This window comes from Trichosurus vulpecula, chromosome 9 (assembly GCF_011100635.1).
Source record: "Trichosurus vulpecula isolate mTriVul1 chromosome 9, mTriVul1.pri, whole genome shotgun sequence".
Lineage (NCBI taxonomy): Eukaryota > Metazoa > Chordata > Mammalia > Diprotodontia > Phalangeridae > Trichosurus > Trichosurus vulpecula.
In genome coordinates this window covers 123664644-123689878 of record NC_050581.1, presented here as the reverse complement: position 1 = coordinate 123689878, position 25235 = coordinate 123664644, and the positions used below count along the sequence as shown (strand labels likewise).

At 39.6% G+C, this 25235-nt stretch overlaps 1 protein-coding gene across 2 annotated transcripts in view; it reads right to left on the bottom strand.

Annotated features, from left to right (window-relative positions):
- The window catches only part of ITIH1 (inter-alpha-trypsin inhibitor heavy chain 1), a 35248-nt gene extending 17418 nt beyond the window's left edge, over positions 1–17830 (bottom strand). Inside the window, exons 1-15 of one of the 2 annotated variants that reach the window (XM_036739725.1) lie at positions 17688–17830; positions 17152–17172; positions 16627–16793; positions 15626–15730; positions 15092–15254; positions 12513–12623; positions 6816–6941; positions 6617–6733; positions 5000–5168; positions 4748–4873; positions 4141–4322; positions 3159–3344; positions 1263–1402; positions 275–435; positions 61–72 (exon numbers count right to left, since the gene is read on the bottom strand). In XM_036739725.1, the coding sequence (XP_036595620.1) occupies positions 61–72; positions 275–435; positions 1263–1402; positions 3159–3344; positions 4141–4322; positions 4748–4873; positions 5000–5168; positions 6617–6733; positions 6816–6941; positions 12513–12623; positions 15092–15254; positions 15626–15730; positions 16627–16793; positions 17152–17172; positions 17688–17777 (1876 nt within the window). In that variant the 5' untranslated portion in view covers positions 17778–17830. The remainder of the gene's footprint in view (positions 1–60; positions 73–274; positions 436–1262; positions 1403–3158; positions 3345–4140; positions 4323–4747; positions 4874–4999; positions 5169–6616; positions 6734–6815; positions 6942–12512; positions 12624–15091; positions 15255–15625; positions 15731–16626; positions 16794–17151; positions 17173–17687) is intronic. The other variant, XM_036739723.1, reaches the window with a different exon arrangement.
- Positions 17831–25235: the final 7405 nt, after the last annotated feature.

The window sequence follows — 25235 nt, the reverse complement described above, 5'->3', positions numbered from 1 at the left end:
TATACATAGTTCACTCCCATAAAAAGCACCCCCAAAAGAATCATGCCATCAGGAACTTACGTTCAGCCATCTCTATGGAGAGAAAATCAAGCATTTAAAACAATGAGTAAAGTTTAAGTAAATCTGCTTCTTCTGTAAACTAACAAGCAGAGATGAGGTATCTTCTAGGAGATGCTTCATATGGGCCAAGCTGGCTTTGGACCAGCAGCAGTGACGACTTGCTGAATACCCTTTGAGAGCGGCCTCATCCCATAGCCAGAAGAAGCCTCCATACCTTCTTCTCCTGGCTTATCAGCAATGGCAAGCTGGTCATCAGGGTCTCCCGGCTTGGTGATGACCATGGAGGTAAGAGGAGTCACAAATTTGTATTTCAGAGACAATTCCAGGGCTTTGGCAGACAGGTCATTCATCTCCTTCTCACTGTTTGCTTTTGTCCTGAGAGATAACAGCAGGTCTGAGTTCTGTGTCAGGGGTCCCAGGACTTCTGACCCAGGGGGTGGAGAGATACAGATGTCTCATTGAGAGAACTATGCCTAATATGGTGTCTAGCACTAGGGAGGTGGGGAAGGGAAAGGAATAAGCGTGTATATGCTGAGCGCTTTGTAATCATTATCTCATGCAGTCCTTACAACAACTTTGCAAGATAGGTGCTATAACTATCTTCATTTTACAGCTGAGCAAATTGAGGTAAATACAGGTTAAGTGACTTGTCTAGGGTCACACAGCTAGTAAATGTCTGAGGCTGGATTTGAACTCAGATCTTCCTGACTGCAAGCCCAGTGCTCTGTCCACTGAACCACCTAGCCACGTCCTTAATAAGATGCTTAATAAGTACCTGTCAAACAAATAAATGAATACTGTACACCTGGGATAGTAGTTCTTGATTCCATGCCAAATACTAGTAAATCTCATGGATTGCTTTTTCTTTAATCATCATTCAGTTACTTCTGTCATGTTTTATCCCCTTTCAGTTTAAAATCTCAGACTATCACCTAAAATATTCTGGGCTATCTTCCCCCAATGCTTAGGAAACAAAAGCTAATTTTAACATTTTTTTAAAATGAAAGGTACTCAATGATTATGGATGATTAATAGATTAATATTAACTTATTGAGCAAAACACAATGGCAAAAGTCAAGTCTGTCAAAAAGAAGAAAAAAGAAAACACGGCAGGTATCCTGGAGCCCAATAGAAAAGATGTTTGGATTATCTGGGTTATTGCTCTGCTCTGTGGATAATCAGGAGTGGACTGTGGCTGTTACCGTTTTTCTAGCAACTGTTGGATGGTGAGATAAGCCCAGAGCCTCTCAATGTGTTGCTCAAACATGTGACCACGCTCACGGAGAGTTTTCTCCATCTCTTCTTCATCTACCAAGCATGTTGTTACCAGATCCTGGCCTGCCTGTGGGTTGTGGGGACAAAAAAAATGCACTGGGTGAAGTCTGGGGACAAAGTGGTCAGAGCCTGGCCTAGCCCTTGAACTCAAGTCTTTGTGCAAAACCAAATCCCTTTCCCTGGCATACGAGGCCCTCTACAATAATAACAAGAACTCACATCTGTGTCTCACATCCCACTACTTACACCAATCCTATAAGGGACAGCATAAGTATTATCAGGCCCATTTTAAAGATGAAGAAACTGAGACTCAGATGGGTTCAGTGACTTACCAACAGTCACACAATGGCTCTCTCCATTATACCACGGGGCAGCTGGCTTTGCTCTACCTTCCCAAGCCTATTTCCTTGTGCTCCAGGAAGAAAACCAAAACCTCCACTCCCACCCAGACCAAATTCTTCACTGATCCACAAACTGGAATACGGGTTGTTGCTTCAGTGTCTTGTTGGCACTATTCCTTGCTTCTGGAATGCCTTATCAAAACCAATCTAAATCCTACTCAGCCTACCAAGAAGGCCCAATCCCATGTCTACCCCTTCCGTACAGCCTTTCTCGACCTTCCCCCGCCCCACCCAGTTTGCAATGACCTCTCCCTCCTCTGAGTGCATTGTATAGTACTCACCACAGGCAACCCTTATCTGCCCATTAGCCACCTAAATGCTTTTGGGTGGCCCTTGCACTGTTATCTAAGTTTCTGTGTGCACACATCTTGGCTCTCTAATTAGATGATAAGCAAGGACCCTTCTTATCCCTCTTCATATCCACCACCACCAAGTCAACAAGCGTTAGTTAAGTGCTTATTCAGTGCCAGGCACTAACACCTTCTAAGTGCTCAGGGCTCAGCAGATGAATGAATGAAGTTGAATGAATGAAACTCGCCTTTTTTCCCCAATACTTTCAAAGTGAACCAGGGAAAAGATGTGAGGCCTCTCCTTTCCCTTCCAGGTACAATATTATGTTTGGAGGATGTAGGGAAGCTGTTATTCTCCACTATGGATAGGCTTAGGTTAGGTTTTCCTCTCACTACTAGAAAACCAGCGTTTAGGGGGTGCCAGGGTCTCTGAGGGCCCTTCTAGCTCCTATAACCTGGGCTTTTCTCCTGGGTGCTGAAATTTATAGAGCGCTTAGAGCACCTGTGCTCCATCAGCAGGAGAGATACAACTGAGCTGGACACAAGGGAGCAAGAGTAATTAGTTAAACTGGGAGACTACCAGCTGGTGCCCTTTCCAAGGGCTCTGCTTCCTCCAGCATCAGCCTCACACTGCCCCAAGGGCTCCCTCACTACAGAATGAAGGTGACTTTAAATGTTAATTTGAGGGGATGTTTTTTGTGCTGCTTGGCCCAGACACAAAAAGTGCTAGCTTCACTATGTGGAGTGCCTTCTCTGGCCAGAGCACGGCTGGGGGTGGAGTCTGAGTGCCTGGGATCCTTGGGAAGAGAAATGTGGCTCAGCTGCCTTCCAGGGAGAGGGTTGGGGAAGGAGCAGCCCGTGTGTGGGCTTCATGGTCTGCGGGTTGAGTCTTTCCTGAAGCTGGGGAGAAGGGAGGAAGCGCTATGTTTGCCCAGAGGAAGCACTGGGTCGGGAGCCTGCAAGGCCTGGTTTCAAATCCTGTCTCAGACACTTACTAGCTCTGTGACTCTAAATAAGTCACTTCACTGATATCTGCCTCAGTTCTGTAAAACTGAACTGTAAAACAAAGGAGTTGGACCTGGTATGTCTAAGGTCCCTTCCATCTCTAAATCTATGTTTTTTGGCTACTCACACCACGGCCAGTCACGTCGGCTTTAAAGCTCTTCTTTCCACCATCAGTGAGTTGTCCAGCTACCACAATTTCAGAGCCTTCATAGAATTGCTTGACCCGATTCTCTGTCAGGGCTTCGATGGAGGCCTTGGGATACTGGAATTCCACATCTGTGAGCAGGGGGTTGGCAACTTCCTGGTAAAAGCCCTGTAGCAGACACAAGAAGCTGCTCTGGAGAAAAGGCCTCATGCAGTTAAGGCCCTCTTACCTCCTCCCCACTCCTCACACCTTTTTCAAGTTTCTGAATGGAGGGAGTAACTGTTCTGAACCACAAAAAAAATCTAGGCCCTTGTCTGTGTTCATGCAAGGCTGGGGGATTCAGAGGACTTTCTGGGAGAGGAACGTTCCTAGGACCATGCCAATGACTAGGAATAGATTTCAGAATGTTAGAATTGGAAGTGACCGTCTCATCCAAGCCTTCATTTTTACCAAGGAGGAAACCGAGGGTCAGCAGTGAGGTGACCTTCCCAGGATCACAGAGCGAATTAGTGATAGCTCCAGGACTATAGTACTTCCTTCATACCACAGGTGAAGTTTCAAGTAATTACTTTTCAGCTTTCTATACTTGGTTTTCTGGGAGGAGTTGATAACAAGGCACCTTCATTTACAAAAGACACAGAAACAGAGAATGCTCCGGCCATCTGCCTGATTTCTCTCTTGCTTGCTCCGGCTCGGTGGCTTCTATGAGACAGGCTACTTCTCCCAGCACTAAAACCCCTTGTCCCAGTTCTGTCACTATCTCAATATATGACCTCGCTCACACTTCGGCTCCAGTTCCCACCCCCCCACCCCCATAACATGAGAGGATTGGACACCCTCCAAAGCCCCTACCTCATTCTCACATTCTACGATGCTTTGTTGCTCTGGTTTTCCCAGCACAAGGGTAACCCACACTGCCTGTGGCCAGAAGCTCCTGACTTTGGAAGCCCCGGGGATCACATACCTGTAGCTGATCGGCAGCATCATTTTCTCTGTAAATTCTGCGGGCTACCCCATTATTCTCCAGAGACATTGCCTCCAAGAAGTTAAAGTCAACATTTTCTCCAAAGCCCAGATTGTAGAGGGGAAACTTGCCTTGAACAGCATTCTTGACATTCATTCGGATTTGGGTAAGATTGGTCTCCCCTTTGTTCGAACATAAAAATTGGCGAAGTCATAACACTGCCCCCCCCCGCCCCGCCCCGCAGTGGGGACTCTCTACTCCTGTCTCCTCCCCTTCATCCCTGGGTCCTGTTCAGCTTGTCTGCCTCAGTTTCCTTATCGGTAAAATGGCAAAACACCCACCTCGCAGGGTTGTTGTGAGGATGAGAATATATTTACAAAGTGCTTGGCCAACCTTAAAATGCCTTATAAATGCTAGTTATCATCATCATCATCATCATTATTATTAGTCACTAAACAGCAAGCTCCTATGGGTGCAGACCAGGGTTCACTCCTCTGTCTCCCCACTACGATAGCAAGGTCCCTAGCCTGGCACTCAGTAGCTGCTCAACGTTTAAGTGAACTTCACAAATTGCCTTGCCTGCTTTATGAGGCCTTTGGGGACTTACCCACAGTAGGTTCACCATCTGTTAACATGATGACGATGGGAGCGTTATTTCTGAGCCTGGGGTCAACTTCATGAGCTTTATTCAGGATCTTAATTCCCTCTAGCAAGCCACCATTCAGATTTGTTGCTGCATTGGAGATGAAATAGAAAAGGGGCCAAGTTGGTTGTTTGGTTTCAAGGAGAAAAGGATGAAAATAACTGAGTGTCATGTGGTACGGGGAGCAACGCAGGACAAAGCCCCACCAGCATTTACCGCCTGCAAGACCGAAGGTTTGCACAAAGGCTCTGGCTTCCTGCAAATTGGCAGTCGTGGCCTGGATGAGGGAATTTTTCCATGCTCTTACGTGGCCCCCGAAAAGGATGAAGTTGAAGTAATCATCTGGCTTAATGTCATCCAGGATCTTAAGGAGAGCCTGCCTCGTCTAGAAGAAAGAAATGAGCTTATTAGAAGACGGGACTTAACGCTTGAGAAGATAGGAAAAGCTGTTGGAGGTATATTTGTGAGTGGGGTGCCCAGAGTGACCTCGGGGAAGCACCCCTGAGCAGCAGCACCTCTTTTCAGTCACAGATAATGGAAGTCATGGAAGCCATGCCCATCAACCCCAGCCAGGGGGCAGATAAACAAGGATGGACCAGGTGACTGAATGATGAAGGATGGCATGGAAGACAGGCTGGATGGAGTAGAGAGAGCTAAGAAGCTCCCGAGGGAGAAAAAGGCTACTGTGTGGAGTAAATGGAATAGCGAGAAAAATCAGAAAAAGCCATGTTTAGAAGAACGAAGATGTCTTGCTGCTCAACATGAATGGGAGTCCTGGGGCAGGGAAGGGGTTAAGTATAAGACGTAGTTTGATCTCTGTTTTCCCAGACATAAATGAAAGTGTCATAGAGTAGCAATATAGTATAGAGGAGCCCGGCCCTAGACTCAGGAATATCTGCGTTCAGCTCCTGCCTTTAAAACTAGTGGTGTTCTCGATGTAACTCTAACACCGTACAGTTGTGTCCACAGAGGGAAATTCCATACTGTGAGTTCCCAATCTGTCCAGACTCCCTCCAGATGATCATTTTACCCTGACCCTCCCAACTGGAAGTTCTCTCTCTATTTGGCGCAATAATGATCATAACTGGCATTTATTTAGCACTTTGAGGTTTGCAAAATGCTGTATTGATATTATCTCCTTTGATCCCGAGCGCTTGGTGCTATGATTACACTCATTTTACAGATGAAGAAGCTGAGAGAGGTTAACTAATGAAGGGTCATATGGCTAAAGTAAGTGTCTGAAGCAGGATTGGAACTCAGTTCTTCCTAATTCCTTGTCCAACAGTCTCTCCGCTGTGCCACCTATGATCTTAGCCATCTACTTCCGTGATCTCAGCATTTTGTATCCCCTTATGGAGTTTTCATAGTCTAACCCATACATAATCTATTTGTATGTTTATCTTATTTGTCCCCACTCAACAGCATATTCTGTGAAGGCAAGTAGCATATCTTACTGGTCTTTCTGTCATCTTATGCCTGCCTCGCATAGGTCAAATTCTAGGAGTGATAGCTCCACTACCATGGATGGCATCTCTGTGAGGTAGGTAGAACAGTCATTATTATTACTATTTTCAGATGAAGAAACAAAGGCACAGAGTTGTTGAAAAAGTTCCCTAAGTCATACAGCTGGTTAGTGGATGAAAACTTGTCTCGTGATCCATGCTTTTTCCACTCTGCTTCCAAATAGTGATGTAACTCAACCTTTCCAACTCTGCCTTTCAAGAAAAACCCAGAGCAGATGGATAAGAAGTTGGTCTGGTTATTTAAAATTTCTGGTGTGTGGGTCAGGGTTAATTGATGAAACTTTTCAATTCTTCAAAGCCTGTCACTCACCTGCTTTATTTTCTGACCAGCCATAGATCCACTAATGTCTATCACAAAAACTACATTCTTGACCATGTTCTTCAGGTTTTTTGGTGCAAAGAATTGTGCAAAATATTTATTGACCACCTGAATCAAAAGAGAGAGAAGTTGAGGAATTCATTTCACACACCCATCTATTTGTTAGTTCATATCCTAAAGGGGAACCTACCTGCAGGTCGCATACTGTGTCCCTTTTCACATCATATTTTATAGTAAAATCTCCATCCAACAAGGATTGGGTGCAAGTGGGGCAGGTCTGTTGTTGATCAATTGTAGGATTGAAATACACATGACCCTGAAATCATTCAATTCAAAAATGTTTTATTTAACCATTATTATCAGCTAGAATTTTTGCTATACCCCCAAAGGAAACAAGAGGTTACCCCCTTCTTTTAAGACATGCTCATGTATTTAATAGTGATGAAAGTTTCCTCCCCCTACATGAATATGAAAAGGAAATAGAAACATTAGCTTCAGGAAGGCTGAGTAGATGAAAATATTTGCCTACATCTTCAATGAGACCATTGGATTCTCTCCTCATCTGGAAGAGAAAGAGGAAAAAGTAAACAGAGCTGGGGCTCTAGGAGTTGCAAAAGTCATAATGCTTCCTTCAAATGGTGTCCCTTGGATGCTCAGAGGCATCTACAAACTGCTCTGGTTCTGCCCACAGAGCCCTGCTAAAAACAAGATTTTGAGAAACTTCTGGCAAGATAGTGGAATGAAAGGTTGTCAAAGAGTTGCACAATAACCCCTGCCTGAGTAAAGATAGCAATGCCACAATAAAGGGATGGAAAGAAAAAGGGGACAAATAAAGAACCTCAAAAGAGGCTTTCAAATAAAGACAATTAAAGGAAAAAGACTTGTACATTGTCAGGAGTGGGGTGGAGAATTCCAACACAAAAAAAAATTATGGTTTAAAATATACCAAAAAGAAGTTACTAAGAGGAGAAGAAAAAAAAATTAACTTCAGCAAAGACCCCAGAAAGGAATCCAAGAAACATATGATCAGTGGAGAGAATTCTAGAATTGGAATCAGGCAGGACCAAGTCATACCTTGCACACCCACTAGCTGTATTAAGTTACTTAACCAGTTTAAGCCTCAGTTTCCTGATCTTTAAAACTACTAATAACTGTAGCACCTACTATAGAGAGCTATTATGAAACTCAGATGAAATAATATATTATGCAAAGTTCTTTGTGAGCCTTAAAACATTATATAAATGTCACCTACTATTAATAAAAATACAACCAGACAAATTGACTATAAGAATTAACAACACACAAAAAAGCAATGGAAAATGTGAATAGAATTTATGAGAAATAAAATTCTCAAACTGAAAGATATACCGTCAGAAGCAATAGGAAGCACAGTGAAATGTTCCCAAATCAAAAAAGGATAAGTCACAGAAAGAAAACTGTAGAACAGTATCATCAACGAATATGGATGCAAGAATTTTAAATAAAATGCTGAAAAATAGAAGACGACAATTTATTTTTAAAATTCATTATGATCAAGTAGAATTTGTATCAGAAGTGCAAAGACCATTCAACCTTAGTAAATGTTGTATAGCAAAGTCTTTTGCAGACTCTGACTGGCCACATCTGTATATGAAGGGGCTAGAAATATATTTAAATAAGTGGCGGAGACAATGACCTTGCTTCAGGTTTGGCATTGTACCTGTATTTTTCACTACATTTTGATCTACATATGGGAATGGAAGCAATTTAGAATTTTCAGATAGAGGGACCCTGAACTTTTTGTTACTTACTGAGTGAATAATCATTTAAAGACCTGGGAGATGAGAGGTCTCAGGAGAAAGGATTTTGAGGAAACAAGACAGAAAAGCCTGAGCAGAAATTTTTGCTGGTCTTAGGCCAGAATTTCCGCCTTTTCTAAAAGAGTTAAAAAAATAAAATATGGCAAGGACTTTTGGATAAAATGGTGACATCTGAAATGTGATCCCAGAAAGACCAACAGCAAAGGAAATTGAAAAGAATCAGAAATAAGCTCCTCCACCCAGTCTGTACCTGTCCCAAAAGACAACCAGAAACTGGAAAAAGGCAAAATGAAGGGTCTTCCCAAGGAACCCAGTCCAAGTGCAAAGAAACACAGAAGCCAATAGAAGTAGGAAGAGAGCTCAAACCAGGGAAGACAGTATGAATTCACCCTGCTGGAAGCCAGACAAAAGAGCAATTCCGGGGAAGTCAATATAAGTAGGTAAATGGCCAGGCTGTTGGCAGTAGGGAAAGAAACCAGGGCAAGGAAGCCAGCAAGAGCTTCAACAAACCAACCTGAAACCAGTCAGCCAGTGTTTTGTGCAGGTAGGGTCACAAGCTATAACAATCAGGGACCTAAAGCTAAATCCTGAATGTGGCCTATCAGAACAGAACTAGACCCCATAGGTCACTTTGCAGGGATACAGGGCCCTGCTGAACACTCTTCAGAACACTAGCAGCCATAGTAGGAAATAAGACCACCTCAGAACCTTGGCTCCAGTGCCAGGAGGACTGTCCAGGAGGTGTAAGATTGGTCTGACCTATACCATCACACTGGATTAATAGTGATCATCAGAGCTCTTCTCCTTCTTAACTTCCTTCTATCTTATAAATATAGGGACAGAAGAAAAAGAAGAAAAAATTCAGTAATGATGAAATGAAATACACAATTACAGTCATAACAGTGAATGTTAATGATATGAATTCGCTCATAAGACAGGTGGGGGTAACAGAATAGATTAGAAAGCAGAATTTTAAAAAATGTTGCTTATAAGAAAAACACTTGAAATAAATATTCATAGAGAGCTAAAATGAGAGACTAGAGGAGAATTTGTTATGCTTCAGATAAAATCAAAAAAGCAATCATCATCTCATAGAAGGCAACAATAAAAATAGACATAGTTATTAAAAGAGATATACAGAGAAACTACATTATGCTTAAAGGCATCATAGGTAATGAAATAATGTCAAAATTAATATTTATGGACCAAATGATAAACTATCTACCTGAAGGAAAAGTTAAACAAATTACAGAGGGAAATAGAAAGTAAAACTATAATAGTTAGAGATTTCAGTGTGTCTCTCTTAGACCTAGACAAATCTAATAAAAAGATGAATAAGAAAGAAGGACCTGAATAAACTGGGGATAGATAATTTCATCATAAAAAATTTATAAATCAAAGAGCATATCATAGAACCAATAGATATCCCATTAATGAACATCACAATAATGGGACAACATAACAAAATTTTTGGGATGCAGGCAAAGCAATTCTTAGAGGAGAAAATTTATGTTTCAAAAAGCTTTCATCAACAAAATGCAAAAGAATAAATTAATGAATGGTTGATATAACTAAAAAATTGAAAAAGAAATAAATCATAAAACCTCAAACACAAAAACACAAATTTTCAAAATCAAGGAATACATAAACAAAATTGAAAATGAAAAACAAACCATTGGATTGAAAAATGAAAATAGGAGATGATTTTTCAGAATCATTAATAAAATAAATAAACTACTAGTTAATCTGATAGGAAGGAAAGCCAAATTGCTAATATCAAACATGAAAATAGAGAACTTATCCAAAAGAAAAGGACACAAGGGAAATTATTAGAAACCATTTTGCCTAATTAAGCAATAAAACAAAAGAAATTAAATAGAAGAATATTTGTTAAACTGTAAAATATTGTTATTAAAAGACTCAGAAAGCTTAATAAAGGAAGCAGAAAATACTAAAGAAAATAACCCCTTAAAAGACAGAACAAGCTAATTGGTAAAAGAGGCCCAAAAATACACTTAAGAGAAAAATTCTTTAGAAAGTAGAATTGGCCAAATGGCAAAAGAAATACAAAAGCTCACTGAAGAAAATAATTTCTTAAAAGTTATAATTGAGCAAGTGGAAGCTAAGGACTCCATGAGACATCAGGAAACAGTAAAACAAAGCCAAAAGAATTTTTAAAAAGTGAAAAAGAAGTACAAAACCTCACTGAAGAAAATAATTTGTTAAAAATTAAAATTGGGCAAGTGGAAGCTAATGACTCCATGAGACAACAAGAAACAATAAAACAAAATCAAAAGAATGAAAAAAAATAGAAGAAAATGTAAACTATCTCATTGGAAAAAACAACTAACCTGGAAAACAGATTGAGGAAATATAACTTAAGATTTATTGTACTATTTTAAAGTCATGATCAAAAAAAGAGCCTAGACACCATATTTTAAGAAATTATCAAGGAAAACTTCCCTGAAATCTTAGATTCAGAGGGTAAAATAGAAACTGAAAGAATTCACCAACCACCTCCTGAAAGAGATGAAATGAAATTTCATCAAAATGAAAACTCCTAGGAATATTACAGCCAAATTCCAGAGCTCTCAGGTCAAGGAGAAAATACTGCAAGCAGTCAGAAAGAAACAATTCAAATATTATGGAGTTGTGGTTACATGGCACCTACACAAAAACTTGCCATGTATTGTGATATAAAAACCTCACAACCAGATACAGAAAAATTAAATGTATCCTTTTCAGATCATAATGCAATAAAAATAATATTGAACAAAGGGCCACGGAAACATAGATTGAAAATTAATTGGAAAGTAAATAATTTAATCCTAAAGAATGAATGGGTTGAAGAACAAATTACAGAAACAATAAATAATTTCACTAAAGAGAATGACAACAATGAGACAATGTACCAAAATTTATGAGATGCAGTCAAAGCAAGGAAATTTTATATCTCTAAATGCTAACATCAATAAAATATAGAAAGAACAGATCAATGAATTGGGCATGCAACTAAAAAACAAAACTAGAAGGAGAACACATTAAAAAAAACAATTAAGCACCAAATTGGAAATCCTCAAAACCAAAGGAGAGATTAATAAAACTGAAAATAAGAAAGCCATTGAACATTGAAATAAAACTAGGAATTGGCTTTATGAAAAAAACCAATAAATCATTGGTTAATTTTATTTTTTTAAAAGAAAACCAAATTACCAGTATCAAAAATGAAAAGGGTGAATTCACCACCAATGAAGAGGAAATTAAGGAAATTATTAGGCACTATTCTGTCCAGTTACATGCCAAAAAATCTGACAATCCAAGTGAAATGAATGAATATTTACAAAAATATAAACTGCCCAGATTAACAGAAGAGGAAGTAGACAAGCCATCAACGAACTCCCTAAGAATAAATCCCCCCGACCAGTTGGATTTACAAGTGAATTCTACCAAATTGTACAAGAAAATTACTACATTGTTCATGTCTTGACCCAGATATCTTATTACAGAATCATATCCAAAAAGGTTACTGACAATAAGGAAAAAAACACTGTTTACAAAAATATTCATAGCAACCTTATTTGTGATAATAATAACTCCATGTGTAAAAAACAACTGTGCACTGAATGTGCAAATTTTGGTATGTTAATGGAACGGAATATTACTACCCCATAAGGAATAATGAATATAAAAAATCAGAAAAACATGGAAAGACTTGTCTGCAATAGTTAAAAATAAAGAAAACAGTCCCCCAAAATACTATACACTGTGATTGCAATAATGTCAAAAAAGGAAACACAAAACAAACCAAAAAACCGAAACAAAAAAACACTAGTCAAGTGCCACAGTCAATGTTAGTACCATACTGTTGAAGTTAAGGGATATAGTCTCTTCTTTCTGTTAATAATCACTAGTGTAGTTTCATTCAGATAATATATTTTATAAAGATATTTATACCCTTTGGCTCAGTGTTCCTCCTTCTGAGACTATATCTTAAGGAGGCTGTTGGCAGAATTATTTTTTTAAAGACCTAATGGAGAAGTGGCCGGGGATGAAAATATAAGCCTGTATTTTTGAATCACTCACCATACCTTTTTTCCAGAGAAGGATTTTTCAATAACTTGGGTCATGTCCCCAGAAAGGAAAGATGTTTGAGCATCCAGCATGCTGATCTCTTGTGGTTCAAAGATATCTGCTTCAATCTTCAAAGTTTAAAAAAAAAAACATTATAGTATGACTCCCCACCCCATCCACCTCTGTCCCAAACATAACAGTTCCCAGGAAAACATGGAAATACAATCTGAAACAAGTTTAATGAATGGCAGAGGTATCAGCGCTCTTTTCCCTAACATATTCAAAGAACAGTTCACTCAGCACCATATACAGAGGTGGTAGAAAATCCACTGGATTGGAAAGTGTGGGACCTGTGTTAAAGACACACCTCTGCCACTAATTCTCTGTATGACCTTGGACAAGTCATTCATCTTCTCTAGGCCTCACTACTCTGTACAATGAACATATTGACTCAGGAGATCTCTATGGTTCCTTCAAGCCGAAATGTTCTAAAATTCTAAGATTCTGGGATAGACAGGGCAGAGACTCACCCTGAACCTAATCGCATCTTTCAAAGTCAACTGATATTCCAGTATAATCATTGAAAAACAGTTGCTGAAGACCTAAAGAGGGCATTAATCCCAGCTCTTGGGTCTCATTATCATGGTCAGAGATGTGCTTACAAAGGAAAACTCCTATCGTTGGTACATGAATAACAAGGGCCATCCCATGGGGCATGCTCAGAATCGCCCTTCCTGCTTCTGCTTGACCCTATGCATGTTTTGCAAACTGCTTCCAGCCATGTGTGACTCAGTACTGAAGGGCTTGTGCTTTGAGGTGATGGAAGAGTCCCCTTACTGGCTGGTAGGCAGAAAGAACTGGTGATATTTAAGAAAGGATGACCCCAGCCTCAAGTCTTTCTTCCCTTTCTACTGTCAGAACTGTCTCAAGCTGCTTTACCGTGAAGGGCAAAGGGGGAGTTTGACCTGTCCTTCATCCTGCTCATCATAAGATCCTGAGTTTATGCCCTGCTGAGGAAAGCCTGAGCCTGGGTTGGGGGCTACCTCTTTTGTGTTTTTTCTTTATTAGTCTCATCTTGTGTGAACAATGGATGTGCCCAGCTTTAAATGAAACCTTATGAATCCCAGAAGTCAGAAAGTACTGGGTCTAGTCAGATCAGAGATGACTGGAGACTGGGAGAAGAGTTTCCCACAAATGCTTCAGGACTCTTGGAAAAGATGACATCCAACAAGAGAATTCATCCAAGCCTGGCTCATTTAACAGGAAGACATAGATCAGGAGTTGTTTGCACAGTGCAGAGCTGAGGTGAAATCTAAAATGCCTGATTAGAAGTCCTGCAAACTGCTTTATGTTCTGATGTGGTTTAAGTATCATTTTCCTAAGAAAATATACTAGCAGTTATAAGTTAAATTACTGAATCCTTTTTAAAGTTGTTCTATCAATGTACACTGTGAGTCTTTTGTGTCTGTTAGCCTTTCTTTTGTGTGTAGGAAATACATACCTGATTTATATTGTAAATTGAGAACCTTTCTACTTCCCCTTTGAAGAAAACTAGATAAGAACCAACAGCTAAGCTATAAATTGACCTTCCCCAAGGTTCTGGAGGTAGGAAGCTGAGGAGTGTGAGAAAATAAGTCAAGCACCTCTCATTAGAGGTTAGTCTCCCCCCAGGATTGAAACTGGTGCAGACCACATGGGTTTAGAGCAGAGGGGACCCTTAGGAAGGAGTGGGTGCATTGCTCCAGTCCCTTGGACCCAGCAGTAGGTTATTTTTTAGTTAGATGTGAAACTTTCCTCTCCTTGTCATGGTTTAATTGTGCTGAACATCAAAAGGAACTGGTTCTCAGGTACTAAACTCCACCCTACTCTGAGGATCCTTTGAGCCACAAAATAACCAGAGTGAGACCTTGCTTGCCTTTCCACCACACCAAGGATCATGGAGCCCACTATCAAAAAGCCAAGCTCAAAGTCCAATGTCCAAGATTCGGTCCCCATTGCTCATCCTCCAGGGGAAAAGTTCTTGAGGAGTTCCTCTTGAGCAATTAATAGGATCTGAGACAGGAAGATGCCTCAGAAGTGTTTGATTCAAGCCCCTTCTCCCCCCATTTTACAGATGAGGAAACTTAGACCTAGGGAGGTTAAATGATTTGCCCAAAGTCATAAAAGTAGTTTGCAAAGCCTAGATTTAAGCTCAAGTCTTCCAACTCTAAATCTAATCTACAGTCTTTCCTTTATACCACAATGCTGCAGAGATATCCTTTTTAACTATACCTATCTTTACTTGAATGACCTCTGTTGAAGATGTAGTAAGATTTTGACAACATCAGAGCTGGAAGGACCCTTAGGGAATATCTATTCCAATCCGTTCGTTTTACAAATATGAAAACTGGAGCTCAGATAGGACAAGGGACCTGCCCAAAGCTGCAGAATGAGGAAATGGCAAAGCTAGTCTTAGCACCCTGTTCCCTACTTGCCTATTTAGGGATCCTTCTTCCAAACTACCCTGTAAGAGGTACAACAAGAGACAGGCCATGGGTCCAGAGAGCATTTCTGGTCCACTTTCCCGATGCTGAGAGTCAGTCCCAGGGAGATTTACCTCAAACTGTTTGACCAGCTGCTTTGGTTTAACTTTAATGACAATTTCATATTTTCCCAAGTGTCGCTTCAATAGCTCCTCATAAGTCAACTCAAAGCCGACTTTGCTGCCGGCACCGACATTGACTGCAATGTTGAATTTTTCCATTTTCCTCCCAGAGGCCCTAGGGTAAAAAAGGAAGAAAACTTATCTCTATACTTTCATGACTCTGAAAGCATCACCCTTAAATTCACATTGCCTTTCACTCAGTGGCCTTACTTTGGGAATCCAGCACGATTAGGTCAAATTTTTCTTCTAGTAAAACTCTGATGTTTTCATTCCTTATAGATTCCTTTTCTTATCAGGAACTAAATGAGTAATGCAAATTTCAATGCCCAGGGTTCTGGAGGAGCTCCCTGATCTTATTGGTATACACAGGTAATTCTGCAGCCCAGCTCTGCCCCGGTATATCCCCCCAACCATACATGAGGACACAGACACAGACATACACACACAAACACATGTATCATACAGGAAGTCTGGGCAAGAGCTTACCTTACCAGACCTGCAGTCTCTCCTCGAACAACAGCTTTCCGGTATTGCTTCCATGCAATCACCTTGTCTTTGATATTTCCTGGATACGGGACTCCATCCACTGTACTGTTAAGAAGGAAAAGACACACCAGTAAAATGCATGTTCCTGAATGGATGCCTGCAGATAACTTCCCAGAAGCACCCTCTCCATCCTGATCAGAGTGTATGCAGCCTCCGCTGACCTGAACATATCCTGATCTGGAGAATGTTAGAGTTTCTCACAGCAGATTTTAAGCGAAAAGTCACTCTAGTCCACAAATCAGGTAAATGTTTGAAGAGTAGGAGTATGTGGTCAAATCCTCTCTTACTTTCTGCTCTTATTGTTCAGTCACGTCCAAAGTTTCATGACCCCGTGGACCATACTGTCCATGGTTTTTTGGTTTGGTTTGGTTTTTAGCAAGCATACTAGAATGGTTTGCCATTTCCTTCCCCAGTGGATTAAGGCAAACAGAGGTTAAGTGACTTTCCCAGGGTCACACCACTAGTAAGGGTCTAAGGTTAGATTTGAATTCAGGTCTTTCTGCAGTAAGATTACAATAGTTTTCATGTGTCTTTTAGTAATCAGTAAGCATTGTGATAATGTGAAGGCCAAGGCCAGAGTTAAGCCAGGAAACCTGGTCCCTTTTTCCTTCTTCCTCAAATATTAGTTCTGTAATGAATAGGCTTTTGTTGTTGTTGTTAGAGGAACCCAATAGCAGAGACCTTCTCTGCCAAAGAAAGACTTTGTACAAGGTTCTCTGGTTCTTTCCCTAAGGCTAGCACTATCTAGAGAAAAGAAAACTTTCAAAAAAAAAAAAAGGATAGAGTAAATCAAATTATTATCTTTGGCTTTAGGAGCTGCAGATTCAGGTTTATGGGTCCCCTGAGATTCTTAAGACCTAGGGATGGTCCCTAGTTAGATAGATACCAAGTAGATTTGCACATTCTGCTTCACAGAACAAGTTGGGGAAGGGATTACCCACAGGAGGAAATTGCTAATGTAGGCTGTCCTGGGTATCTCAACATCGAAGACAATTTCCTGGGCAGTGCTGCCATGGTTGATGGCTTGGCTGGTGATCACATAATTAGCGAATCGGGAGGTGACTCTGCAGTTAACTTTCATACTCTGAATTTCTATTCCATTGACAATCTGTAGATGAAAGATGATTATGCTTTGGTATTGAGGTCTCGGAGCAGTTGACAAAACTCCTTTCTCAGCTTGGTTTTTATCTAGTTCCATAGGTTCTGATGAAAAAAACCTAAGATCTTTGAAATCACTGAGCGCCTCAGATTTTTAAAGATAATCATCAGGGAAGAGAGAGACTAAATCAGAAGCCAAACCTTTGCCAACCAATTATTTATCACCCAGGAAGGAGCCCCAAACTCTCATCTGCATGAGAGGAGTGGCTGGGTTAAACATTTCAGAATTTGCATGCTATTAGTAAAGCCTGGGGCAAAAACCCACAGCAACCTACCAACCTACCGCGGGGAATGAGAAGTTTACTTACAGTTCCCTGAGTCTGTCTCTTCTGCAAAATAAAAGCAAGTTCAAGGACTAGAAAAGAGAACTCTACCAATAAAAATAATCTGATCACAATGTGACAATAGAACCTCTTGATCATTGTCCCTTTTTATCTCCTTGGTGTCTATCTAGAAAATTCATATTTATACAAAGGAGGGATAAAAAAAAGACAATTTCCTGAGTAATTGTGACAGACAGTGTTGGGAGGCGGGGAGGAGGATTTCAGGAAAAAGAAATCGTTGTGGTCAGTGGACTTAACAACTTGTAATGAGTGTGTATTTTCATCCCTCCCCTCAACTAATGTTTTTTACTTCCCTGGAAGAATTCAACATGGGCATCTGGTCTATTTCATATTGGCCCTCTGCTCATATCCCCAACACTAGCAGAATAAGGCTACACATCAGGGGGACCCATTATTTCGGGCACCATGGATTTGTACCCTTTTTTATTCCCAAGTGCAACCCATCCACTACCCTCCGCATAACGGGAGGAGTGGCTAATTCATACAATATGGTTACATACCCCAATGCTCCTGGGCTGGCCTATTAAGCCTGATGCTATGAGACCAGGGAGGGATAACAGGCAAAGGCACAACAGCATCTGACGCTCCATATTGTAAGTCAGCCTCAGTTTGAGGGACACACATTGATGTTGTACTCTTCCCAAACTGCTGATCAATACAGTGATGTGGAAACACAGATTAAACATTAGACAAAGGCAAATATTCCAAAGTTTAAAAAATCAGAATTCGACAGTTACATTTTTTTTCCTTCTGCAGAGGTTGCCCAACCTCTGCCTTCTATTGACCTCAAGTAAAATCAGAACATATACCTTCTGTAAAATTGCTATTAATGACAAGGTGGCTATTGAGACCATCTGTGGAAATTCCATGAGACCTGGTTCATTCTCATGCATATAGTGAGTTCTCAATAAGTGGTGATAGCTTAAAAAAAAAACTTTTAAAATTCTTTTTAAATTCTCTAAAAGTCAGCTTTGACACTGATGATACGCCAGTCCTAATTCTACCACCAAGTCAAATATGTCTACGAATCTTTGTCACTTGAGACTGACATTCATATTGAATTTACTTCGACGTGTATTTATTACAGTGTCCTCTCATGTGTGATGTGCAGTCCACAGGGCTGGGTGAAATGCAAAATCAATTTTGAGCTGGGAGGGAGTAGAGGGAGGGAACAAGTACCTGTATCAGCAAGGCGATAATCCTATTAATAGGTGGGCTGTTGCCATACCTACTATGTGCTAGGTACCATGCTCAGGACTCTATAAATAGATCTCATTTTACCCAGGCTGATCCCTTTGGCTCCCTTCATAATCCACCTACATTTGTTGGAATGATAGCCATACCACTGTTTCTACAGAATATTCTCTTTGAAGAATCCATAGACCCTAATTCTCTTTACTGCAGGCAGAGCTAGTCCTTCTGCAGGATTTAGTGGAGACACTGGTCTGGTCAGATCTCCATAGTTCACTTCTGATAACATTAGTGAGAGAAAGGCACTGTTTGTTTCTGTATTTGGTTAGTCTTGTACTTTGTAACCCCGGGGGCAGATTCTGGGAAAGGATGAATTGTCAATAGACCTAGAGTGAGGTCAACTAACCCTCAAGCCTCAAATATATTTTCTGATAAGGTGACTGGAGTTGGGTCTGCAGTAAACTTTCAAGTTAAACCTTTGTTGAAAAGATCACTATCAAAGATAAGGGAAAGGTTATCATCAACATGGCCCACATTTACAGAGTATGCTAAAGTTGATAAATTTCTTCAGAATAACATTTTTCCCTTTTTACAGATGAGGTAATCGAGGCTCAGAGGAATTAATTTTGTTTTTATTAATTATTTTACCATTTAAAAAAATTTTTTGAGTTCCAAATTCCTCCTTTCAGCCCCTCCTCTACCCACTGAGAAGGCAAACAGTATGATACCCATTATATGTGTGAAATCATGTAAAATATATTTCCGTATTAGCCAAGTCGCAAAAAAAAAAAGCAAGAAAAATAAAGTGAGAAAATTGTACTTCAATTTGCACTCAGAGTTCATCAGTTCTCTCTCTCTCTCTAAAGGTGGATAGCAATTTTCATCATGAGTCCTTTGGAGTTGGCTTGGATCATTGTATTGCTCCGAGTAGCTAAGTCTCTCACAATTGATCACCACTACAATATTCCCGTTACTGTGTACAATGATCTCCTGGTTCTGTTCGCTTCACTTTGCATCAGTCCATATAGGCCTCCCCAGGCTTTTCTGAAACCATCCCCCTTATAATTTGTTATAGCACAACAGTGTTCCATCACAATGGTATACCACAGCTTTTTCAGCCATTCCCCAATTAATGGACATCCTCTCAATTTCCAATTCTTTGCCACAAAAAGAGTTGTTATAAATATTTTTGTACATATAGGTCCTCTTTCTTTTTCTTTGATCTCTTTGGGATATAGACTTAGTGGTGATATTGCTGGGTCAAAGGGAATGCACAGTTTTGTAGCCTTTTGGGCACAGTTCCAAATTGTGATCCAGAATAATTAAACTAGAACACAACACCAGGTTCATTAGCATATCTATTTTCCTATGCCTCCCTATGGCATTTATCATTTTTTTTTTGCAGGGGAGAAGGCAGGGCAATTGGGGTTAAGTGACTTGCCCGTTACCACACAGCTAGTAAGTGTGTCAAATGTCTGAGGCCGGATTTGAACTCAGGTCCTCCTGACTTCAGGGCCAGTGCTCTACTCACTGCGCCACCTAGCTGCTCCTTATTTATCATTTTTTCTGATAGGTATGAGGTAATAACTTGGAGTTGTTTTAATTTGCATTTCTCTAATCAATAGTGATTTAGGGCATTTTTTATATGACTATAATTTTGATTTCTTCTTCTAAAAACTGCCTGTTCATATTTCTTGATCATTTATTACTGGAGGAATGGATCTTATTTTTATAAATTTGATTCAGTTCCCTACACATTTGAGAAATGAGGCCTTTATCTAAGAAATTTGCTATAAAAATGCTTAATATCATTGTGTACAGCACCTTTTAGCAAAATGTAGTGTCCCTAATTATCTCTTTTAATTAGGTCTATTTTTACTTTTGTTTTGTCCAAAATAACGATTGCTACCCCGGCCTTTTTTACTTCAGGTGAAGCATAATAGATTCTGCTCCAGCCCACTGTGTGTGTCTCTTGTAAATGACATATTATTGGATTCTGATTTCTATTCCATCCTATTATCCACTTCTGTTTCGCAGGTGAGTTCATCCCATTTGCATTCACAGTTATGATTACTAACAGTGTATTCCCCTCCATCCTATTTTCTTCTCTTCTATTCTCTCTCTCTTTTGTATCCTGTCACTCCTTAAAAACCTGTTTTGTTTTTGGCCACTGCCTCCCTTAATCCACTCTTCCTTTTATTGCCCCCCTCCCCTTCCTTTTCTCTCATCCTCTTTTCCTTCTACTTCCCTGTTGGGTAAAATAAATTTCTATTCACAACTGAATGTATATAAATATTCTTCCCTCTCTGAACCAAGTCTGATAAGAGAGAAGTTCAAGCTTTGCACCCTCCCTCCATTTTCCCCTTCCACTGTAAAAGTTCTTCCTTGTGTGCTTCTTTTTTGTGAAATAATTTCCACCATTCTTCTTTTCCTCTTCCCCCTCTGCCAGTGCATACCTCTTTCTCACTCCTTCATTTTTTTTTCAATCATCCCAATATAATTGACTCATACCCATGCTCTCTGTCTATATAGGTTTCTTCTAACTGCCACAATAATGATAAAGTTTTTAAGAGTTACATGAATCATCTTTCCATATTGGAATGTAAAAATAGTTTAATCTTACTAAGTCCCTTACGATTTCTCTTTCATATTTACCTTTTTATGCTTCTTTTGAGTCTTGTGTCTGAATGTCAACTTTTCTATTCAGCTCTGGTCCTTTCATCAGGAATACTTCAAAGTCCTCTATTTCATTAAACATCATTAATTCTATTCACATTTTATAACGACAATTCTATTTTTAAGGTGTTATTTTCTTTAGTATTTTTGTGTCTCTTTTACCAAGCTGCTAATTTTCTTTTCATAATTTTCTTGCATCATTCTCATTTGTTTATCAAATTTTTCCTCTACCACTCTTATCTGTTTTTTAAACTCTTCTAGGAATTCTTGTTGGATTGTATCTAATTAGCATTTTTCTTTGAGGCTTTGCTTATAGCTGTTTTCACATTGTTATCTTCTTCTGAGTTTATATGTTGGTCTTCCTTGCCACCGTAGTGGCTTTTTATGGTCAAGTTCTTTTTTTGTTGTTGTTTGATCATTTTTCTATCCTATTTCTTGACTTTGAATCATGTTAAAATTGGTCTCTACTCACCTGAGGATGAGAAGGCACCATCCCAAGCATCAGACTTTTTCATGCTGCTCTTTTCAAAGTTAGCTCTAGGGGTCTTTTTCAGTTTTCAGTATTTTCAAAGTGGTATGATCCAAGGAAAGGTATGGTCACTGCTCTTGTGATCTGTACTCTGTTCTTTACCCAGAAAGGTCCTCCCTTCCCCTGCAGCTGCAAATACTAGCACTCCTCTCCACTCAGAGGAATTAATGACTTATCTAGACCCAGAACTCAGTCCCAGATCTTCTGATTCCCAGACTAGTCAATGCTCTTTCCAACATACCATTCTGCTCTATTGATAGCATGTACCTGGTGTTTAAGAGTCTTTCTATATCCTTATGGACAAGATGGAGAGAGCTAAGCTGGATTACAGTACAATTAAATAGGTTTGTTTTTGCTTTGACTAGATTATCAATCCAATTGATAAATGGATTGATAATCTAGTGTTCCACAGAGCTCTGTTCTTGGCCCTATTGCATTTGATATTTTTAATTGATAATTTTAATGAAGATATGCTAATAGAATTTGTAGGTGACAAAGGACTGGGAGGGATGGCTAACATATCATAATATAAAATCAGAATCAGGGCGAAATTTAATAGTTGCATAATTTTGAGCAAATCATTTAATCTCCTTGAGACACAGTTTTCTCAATTGTGCAAGAGGCTTTGACTAGATGATATTTAAAGTCCTTTCTAACTCTAAAATTCTATGATTTTAAAAGAATCCCCTACTTTGGGCTTAAATGAACTGGATTTGATAAAGGGGGTTATGCCCCAAAAGTCACTCTTTCTTTAACTTGTTATTACTCTCTCCTTCCCCAATCTTTACTTTGGAAAATCACTGAATATAGCTCATATCTATATCACAGGTATTACCACTGCTCAGGGTAACAAATGGAATCAGATACAGTACAAGGTAGCCTTTATCTACCACACAGAAAGAGTAGAAAATTCAAAAGACTTATATAAACAAATACAGAAGACACATAAAGGAACTCATAAAGGCACACAAAAATCAATACAATTCTCTTCCCTCTCCAGTCAGTCCTACTTTTCCATGACTGTCCTAAAGTTCTCAGATTCAGTGCTACCCTGTAGTTTTGAAGGGAACTAAATTTGAAGTTGGCAGTGAAGCAACTTCCAAAATTTTAGGGAGCCCCTCTTTCCCATAGGGCCCGTGTAGTTCCTCCTATATTTGCAATATCACACTGTGATTTAGACTCTCCCCAAGTGGATAACATACTTTAGACTTGATAGATAATAAACACCTCACTTTTTCATTTGATTTACATTGTTAGAATGGCTCATTGTAATAGCAGAGTACAAAGTCCAGGCTCTTCCTTACTTTGGTTTTTGGTCTCTTGTTGTTACTTCATGAAGCACTGGATTACACATGTACAATCTTCATTTCTTTCTAAGAGGCAAATGGCTCAGATAGAAGACTAGATTCTAGGACTCTAAAAATTTGGAGTACCATTGAGATAATTGATTCCCAAAGCTGGAGCTACCCTTCTCTTGATAGAAGGCTGATTTCTAGGACAATCTGCCTAAGAAATCCCTGACCCCACCCCAACTAGAAGGTTAGAGTTCAGGAACAATATTATCCAGACAGTCCCCAATTAGACTTCATAGATGAGCACACATCTGCTTCAATCACATGGATTTCCAAAGTTACCATTAATAGTCCTGGAGTGTAGAGAGGGGAACCCTACCTCATCAACTTTCACACCTCAGGATCTCTCCTGAGAAGTGGAAAAGGAAAAAGTTAAGGGGAAAAAAAGCTTATCAAGTCCTTTTATAGATGAAGTCAAAGAGTGCCTCTCAACAGAATCTATTCTCCTGAGTTTGAACCAAGCAATTCATCCCAGGGGCAGCCCCTATCAAAGAAATACAACCTCCAGAGGTACCAAGGAATGGCTCCAAACCCAATAATTCATGTTTGGGGTAGCCTTGGTTAATGAACCACTCCTGGGAGATATTGTTTGCCCTCTCAACAAGGTGCCATTGGACATATCCAAATCATTTGTAGGGAGGCACTTTTGAAAGTCCCACTAAAAGTCTCACCACATGGTAAGGTCATCAAGTTGACTGAAAAACTACCCTATTACAATAATGAAAATCTTACACTTAGGTTTAAAAAAACAAAAAAAAACTGAACAAATTCAGAAGACCTAGCTTAATAGCAGCTCATATAAAAAAAAAACCTATGTTTTTTTTTAAATTTTATCACAAGTTCAGTTTGATCTAGCAGTTACCCAAAAAATTAAAGTATTTGGGGGCTGTTAATAGATTTATAGTGGCTGAAACCAAGGAGGCAATAATCCCACTAGAGAGGTGAGGGGACTAAAAAAAGGGCATTACAAGCAGAAGAAGCATGATGAGCTAAGACAAATAATGAAAGCATAGAGTATGTTCAGGAAAGAGTGAGTAGGTCCAATTTGGCCAGAAAGTAGGATAGGTGTAAAGGAGCAGCAGGAAATGACACTGAAGATAATAGATCATGGCTAGATCACAGGGCCTTTATTTTAAGATTTTTTGAAAGTATCTTTGATTCCTTTGTTCCTCTACTCAGGTAATGGGGAGCAAATAAAGAAGGTTTCTGAGCAGGGAAATATCATAATCAGAGCAGTGCATTAGGAAAATTACTCTGGAAGGATGGTTTGGAGGGGGAGAGACTACAGGTATGGGGGTCAATTAGAAGGGTATTACAGTGGTCCAGGAAAGAAAACAAGAAGCTGGGCAACAGGAATGGAAAGGAGTAGATGGAGAGAGAGAGCCTATTTTTACAAAATAGACATAAATTAAAGCAATTTTACAGGGAAAAGATCCTAATAAAACATTGAACTATTTGTGTCTCTCCTAATCTTGGTTAATGTACATATAGATACTTTTACTCAGTTGTCATTTAATCTATCCCAACTCCTACTTTTTTCAACATGGTCCATATAATTTTCATTTTTAATAACTCTATATTATTCCATATCAATGTATCATCTTTTGCTTTTGCAAAATTGCCATTTAAATTTTCCTATTATAAATAGAGCTGCTAAGAACATCTTTGGTATAAATTATTTTTCTTTTTAGCATATTTCTTTGGGTTATAATCCCAATAGCTGATCAAAGATTCCTCCTTCTCCCTAAAAAATCTTTTAGCAAGAACACTTCTATAACCCTTACTGAATGTTGCCAACTTGTGACACCAACCATGAATAAATGAGACTTCCAACAGTGAGTTTTGCTGAGTTAATGGTGCTTCAAATTTGGTTTAAATTGCATTTCTTCTATTACCAACGAGGTTGGGTATTTTTCATGTGATTTTTGTTACCTTCTCCAGCTCAGGGTGTCACATATAGGATATGCTTTATAAATGTTTGTTGAATGACTATGTAGCCCAAGGTTTCTTATTTCAACAATGGTACCTGCTCTGCATGTACAGAGAGAAGAAGACAGATATGTAAAGGGCAGTAGCAGAACCCACTTATCTTCCAGGAGCAAGGCTGGTATAGCCACTCAGGGTGTAACCCCTACACAAGCCACCAGATGGCTTGCTAAGACTTGAACTACAAGCTTGAGTATATCAGTGTGCTGGGGCTGATGTGGCTTGCTTGAATTTAGTCCCAACTCCAAGTATTCCATTGAGTTCCTTGAGAGCTCTGCAACTCCCAGGGCTAGCACAGTGCTTAGTACAGTGCC